The 6,157-nt window shown below is 49.0% G+C and overlaps 1 protein-coding gene across 1 annotated transcript in view; it reads left to right on the top strand.

The window, feature by feature from the left end:
- LOC136787871 (serine/threonine-protein kinase PAK 1-like) overlaps nucleotides 1-6,157 on the top strand; it is a 55,213-nt gene that overhangs the window by 26,690 nt on the left and 22,366 nt on the right. The window contains exons 2-4 of the mRNA XM_066985256.1: nucleotides 2,872-2,989; nucleotides 3,394-3,493; nucleotides 5,238-5,434. Of these exons, the coding sequence (XP_066841357.1) occupies nucleotides 2,872-2,989; nucleotides 3,394-3,493; nucleotides 5,238-5,434 (415 nt within the window). The remainder of the gene's footprint in view (nucleotides 1-2,871; nucleotides 2,990-3,393; nucleotides 3,494-5,237; nucleotides 5,435-6,157) is intronic.

The raw sequence follows: 6,157 nt of genomic DNA, 5'->3' as shown, positions 1-6,157 counted from the left end.
TAACGTTCTGCTTGCAGAGGAGTAACCCTTCAATGTTCAGATGGTAATCGTGTCCCTGTGGCTGTCCACGTAAGGGAGGAAAGGAGAGGTGGCACAGAGTGGAATAGTCCTGATAGACACTAGGATAGACACTGATGCATTGTGTCAAGCCTGGATCATTCACCTTATGCTCAAGCTAGTTGCAGTGGAGCTGCAGCAGGGTTTCCAGCCTGCTGCCCTCGTCAGAAACAAGCAGTCTTGATTAACTACAAGTTTGGCTTTTTGTAGGGAAAACTGTGCCTAGATGGGTGAGCTTCAGACTTTAATCTTGGCAGCTCATCTTCTGAAGATGGAACGGAGGGATGTGACCCAGAATCTCTTCTGGGAATCGGAGAGAGAGAATTTGGACACTCGCTTGCTCTGCATGGATATCAAAAGCCTATCAACTGTTGCCTTAACATCTTCCTCTGATGTCCTAGCTAAAAAAAGTACTTCTCATGCTGCAGCATCCACTGTGGTGCTGAATTTATATGGTGCTGTGTTCCGTGTTATAAGCACGGATGTAAAGAGCTGCCTTACCGAAAGGACAAAGCCTGCTGGTGAAATTTTGAGGAAGGGGTGCGTTTGTGCAGGGAAAGTGGTGCTGGGCACTCTTAGAAACGGCAGAAATTACCTGTGCAAAATGAGCAAAGCAGAAAAGAACATTTAAGGATTGCATGTGGGCTGAAAGTGTGTATTTCTCCAGGCTGATCAGAGGCTTTGTTTTGGGAAAACTGTTTGAGATGCATGTTCTTCCTTTAGAGAGAACATCCCCGTGTACATGCACATGCCTTGTCTAGCCAATACATCCCAGCTGTAGGGTAGCTGCACGTCCTGCTGTCTTGTTTAAACTTCCAGCAACAAGAGCCGCTTCTTTCGTCCTCGACTTTCTCTCGCTAAGCTTTTTCAGGGGGATTAGCTTTTGTTCGAGTGCAGCAAATGGACAGAACAGCAACGAGGGTGAACGCTGGGGGTTCTTGTGCCTATTGTGGGGCTTTGCAAGCGCAGGATCTTGCTGCTGGGCAGCTGCATCCCTCCTGCCTGCCCTAATGTGCCTGCTGGTTTCCTGAGTGCTGAGTGAAGCTGGTGTTTGAGCGCTGCTTGCTGGCTTCCACCTACTGCTGTCACAGAAGGAAGGATGTGCTGGCCGCTGTGGGACCTGTTTCCTTTTTTGTGGTTCTTTTTTGACAGTGCAGACAGGTACTCCCCCCCTTCTGAGTACCTACTGGAAGCTGCAAGATGCTCACCAGTATAAACCAGCCCTCCCATCCCTCTGCCTCAGCTCCTGGCCTTATGCAAGGGTTTCCAGTGTCTCTTACCTGCCTTTACCTCTCTTACCTACTTCCTAGTAGTTACGAGGTCTTACTAGATGTTAAGAGGTCTGGCTGGCTCACAGGCCCCCAAACACCACCGTGCAAATGGGGCATTTAGGATTCAGGCAGTGCTCTGCTGCCCTGTGTGGCACAAAGGTGTGCTGGGAAGCTTAAGCCCTAACTCAGCTGTACTTTTATTGCTGAGTGTAGAAGCATGCGTATCTGAAGACAGTGACCCTGCACAGACAAGCAGCCACTTGTGCTGAATTACCTTCTGGTCCTGCCTGTGTTTTTCTCCCGTGTGAAAGAGGCCCTCAGAGACCTGTTTCTAAATGTAGGCACCTAAAGTTAGAGGATGCCCAGCGTGAGGCAGAGCAAAGTTCTGCCTCGGGGTTTCTTTTGGAAGAGGAACCCTCGTTAACCTAACAAACCCCACAAATCCTCATTTTAGGTGATAGCCACTGTTACGGAACTGCGCTTCCCAGTAACCCCAACTCCCAGCTTGTATGTGTCGACTTCTTGATGAATTCTCCTGCCAGCAGGCAGAAGCTTGCAATTTGATTCTCTGCCGCCTCTCTCGACTCATCCGTCTGCTCCTTTCCAAACGGGGCAGATAAGCTGTGAAGGTGGGGTTTATGGTTTTCAAGCTGATGGTTCCTTCCTTCGGGAATGTGTCATCCTGATGCATCTGTTGTGAAAGGTTGTGTTGATTTTTTTCTGGATGGGCCCAAGAAGGCAGAAGTGGTTGGTGATGATTTTTTTTTACATGAGTTAATGCTGGTGCCTTCAACCCAGGTCTTCTGCTTCTAGGCATGAGCACACGTGCTCCCAGCAGAGAACAATATCCCAAATGGATGTGAAAAGTCACCCTCATCTCAGCTTTTTCCTATTTATCTTCCTACAGGCTTCCTACAGATGAGATTTTTCAAATGCACGATGCTTAAAAAATGGTGTTCTTGAAAAAGACCTGAAAAGTTGTACGTGGGCAACCACCCAGGACTGTCCGTGTGCCTGGGCAAGGGTAGGCCGTTGCTTCGGGTAGGAGGATGCCAGTGGTGTCAGAACAGCCCACAGCCACCTTTTTCAGTGCAAGAGCCCTTGAAAAATCATGCTGTGCACCAGCTGTTTAGGGATGCATGCTTGGACCCCGTCCTTTCCTGGTATCTCTTTCCTCTCTCTCCCAGTGTTGGAAGGAATCGTGAGCTTGTCTCTTTCTTAGCCTGGGCCCTTCCCATGGCAGAAGAAATCAGCCTTGCTTTTGTGGGCAGGAAACTTTGAACCTGCTCTTCCATCACCTCAGCCCTGTTTTCTCCTCAGCTTTCTGCACTCACCCTTTGTCTGCTCTTTCAGGTTGTGGTCAGATCCTCCAACACACAGAAGTTGCCATGAGTACCTGGTGCCCCAGTACATTTCAATATTCTGTTCAAGCCTCATGTTTCCCTGCACTTCTAAGATAGCTTTAAAACCCAGTGCGTTCTGACTCAGGAAACGGTGACATGCTCATATTTGCTTGTTCTAAAAGCTGTTTTTGGCACTTCAGCTACCTTGTAGGAGAAGAGCTCTGGGTCGTCATGGAGTACTTGGCAGGAGGCTCCCTAACAGATGTTGTGACAGAGACCTGCATGGACGAAGGACAAATCGCAGCTGTGTGCCGAGAGGTAAAGCTGCACCCACAGCCTGGGCGAGCTGTGAGGAGGAAGGGGACAGGGCTTTCTCTGATGTATTCTGCTGGAGGAGCTGTCTACAGCTTCTCTACTGCTGCAGTCATCTTCTCAGAGGATGGATTTCACTGGGGAGGTGGTGGCATGCTCCTGTTAGCTTTCACCCTAGAGTGAGGACTGCAAAATGGGGCTGGAATCCTTGCGGTTACGCCTGTTTTCTTCAGGGCTAACCTGTCCTCCTGCTGGTCCCAGTGGGGATGTCTCTGTAGCCCTGCACATACTGGATATAGAAAAGGCTCTAAAAAGCTAAGCCCGTGCTACTCAAAATGCACATTGTTAGAGTCCATAGCTGGCTAAATGTACTTAATGCACAGTAAGAACCTCGTCCTTTCTTTTTTCAGTGTCTCCAGGCTCTGGAATTCCTCCACTCGAACCAAGTTATTCACAGAGACATCAAGAGTGACAACATCCTGCTGGGCATGGACGGCTCCGTCAAACTAAGTATGAGGGGAAGAGCGCTGGTGGTGACTTTAGTTATCAACCCAGGCTTCTTCCCTGCTACGGGACAGGCCTGGTGGGGAGATGGGTGCTTGAGATGCTTGGTGCTGTGGTGGTGGAGGGTGTGTAGAAATGCTGCAGTAGGTATTTTTGTGGCATCTGTTTCAATGGAGATTGGCAAGCATAAATCCCTGTGAACTGCTAACAGACGTGCAATGAGATTTGGTGTTCATTTAGCCTTGGGCCATCTGTTTGTGTTGTGTGAAGTAACAGGATTTTAATGCACCTCCGGTCTAGAAAGCTGGGTTTTTAGGTGGAGGGTGACAAGCCTTTCTCCGTTTGTGATCCGTCGAGTCTTGAAAATACTGCAGGTACTTGGGTGATGGAGGTGGGTGGAGGGGAAGTTGCAATCTGTTCAGCTAGAAAGCATTTAATCTTACAAACCCAGTGTGTAGTAGTGTGTAAGCGATTAGAGGTGTCTAATTTCTTATATTAGGAGTGAGTTTCTATAGCTGAGTAATTGGTAACGACAGACACGGAGAAGGCTGAGGTACTCAGCAACTTCTTTGCCTCCGTCTGCGCTGGTAGATGGGCTTCCCAAGTCTTTCATTTCCCTGAACCCGTAGGTGGAGGTTGGGGGAGCAAAGTCCCACCGACTGTAAGTGCAGAGCAGGTTCGAGACCACCTGCTGAATGTAAACAGGTCCAGGTCTATGGGACCTGATGACATGAATCCCAGGGTCCTGAGGGAACTGGCTGATGGGGTTGCCAAGCCTCTCTCCATCACAGTTGAAAAGTCCTGGCAGTCGGGCGATGTCACTGGTGAGTGGAAAAATGGAAACGTCATGCCCCTACTCTTCAACAATCAAAACAAAGAACTGAACAAAGAGCGCTACTCTTCACCAATTAAAACAATTAGGAGACTTTTCTTCTCAGCAAGAGCGGTCAGGCACTGGGACGCGTTGCCCAGGGAGGTGGTGGAGTCCCTGTCCCTGGGGGTGTTCAAGGCAAGGTTGGACGTGGTGCTTGGGGACGTGGTTCCGTGGGTGACATTGTTCGTAGGGGGATGGTTGGACCAGGTGATCTTGGAGGGCTTTTCCAACCTTAATTTTTCTGTGATTCTATGATTCTGTGATCTTTTGGAAAGTCAAATGCAAATAAGACAGGGCCAAGCAATTTCCACAGGAAGGCTCTCCAGCTTTCTGTCTTCTCAAAGAAAATAATAAGTACCAAATAGGGAACTTAAATTTATTCTGAACACAGTATTTGCTCTAGAAAGCAAATCGTGTTTGAGAGATGGTACATCTTCTGGGGAAATATTATCTCTGGGACTGAAAATACGACCAGATAATACTGGTGGGTGTGGGTGGAGGGGGGACAGACTGGGCATTGCTTTCTGTTTTCACAGACCCAGGAACAGGCTTGAGAGCATGTGTTACACAGTGTATTACAGCTGCAAAATGCTGCAGTGCCACGTTTCACAGCATCCATGTACAGCTCTTTACTGATCACCAGCCTTCACATCGACAAGTGAGCAGCTCTGTGATGTTGATGGCCTCAGCGAGTCAGATTTAGAAGCTTACTCCTGAACACCTTGTTAACCACAAAAGCAGGCCTCCTTTGCAGCAGCAATGTAGCAGGCAGTGCAACAGGCTAGCTTGTACCACAGCTGTGGCATCAGTACGTGTTGTTTTTGGAGAAACCTGCTGATTTCTAACTTTTTCTTCCCTCCTTCTTTGCTTTTCCAGCTGACTTTGGCTTCCGCGCCGAGATCGCTCCCGAACAGAGCAAGCGCAGCACCGTGGTGGGGACCCCGTACTGGATGGCGCCTGAAGTGGTGACACGAAAAGCCTCCGGGCCCAAAGTGGACATCTGGTCACTGGGGATAATGGCCATCGAGATGATCGAAGGAGAACCCCCCTACCTCAATGAAAACCCCCTGAGAGTAAGCGAGTGCCTTTTTTTGCCCTCAGGCCTTCGCTGAGCCTGCTGGTTAACCTAGGCTCTGGAGGAGGCAGGTGAACCTCCGCTGTGGTTTCATCACATGCAGCTACACGTCTCCTTGGATGCTGTAGTGAGAAGATTGTGGTCATTTAAGTTAGAAGCCATGGCTGGTTCTGGGTGGCAGAGGGCACAGGCTCTTCCTGTTGCAGACCTTCAGGTAGGGTCTGAGTTAATCCTGTGGTGCATCCATAATTCCCCCCCTTCTGGAGAGGCTGACAGGGGCACCTTCTGGCCCCAGAGTGCCTGGCTTCTTAAATCCTTGTGAGTGGGGAAGAGAGCTGTCCTTGAATTCGAAGAATACCACATTACTCTTTTACAAACAGGGCTTTTTCTTGCTGGTGCATTGTTCTTCTTGGCATGCTCCCAGTAAAGCTCCAGGTTTAACAAGCCTTTAGTCAGGCTTTGCCCCTGCTGGTGTCTCTCCCTTCGTATTCTTTAATGAAAGGGGAAATTCTGTCAGTTTGTAAGAATGCGGCTGTTCTTGGTGTAAGCCAGTTTTATGGCTTTTTTTCCTAAGCTAAACAGGACGAAGGGATCTAGAACAGTTCTGTTTAACTTGTTTCCGCCTCTTTGACTGGAGGTGATTTTGGGAGAGAAGTGCAGCAGTGAAGAAATGCGAAAGGAAAATGTTGGTGTGGAGTTAAATGAGGATGGCTAAGCAACG

This window comes from Anser cygnoides, chromosome 31 (genome assembly GCF_040182565.1).
Source record: "Anser cygnoides isolate HZ-2024a breed goose chromosome 31, Taihu_goose_T2T_genome, whole genome shotgun sequence".
Classification (NCBI taxonomy): domain Eukaryota; kingdom Metazoa; phylum Chordata; class Aves; order Anseriformes; family Anatidae; genus Anser; species Anser cygnoides.
The sequence above is the reverse complement of the archived record's forward strand: the minus strand, read 5'-3'. Positions and strand labels throughout refer to the sequence as shown.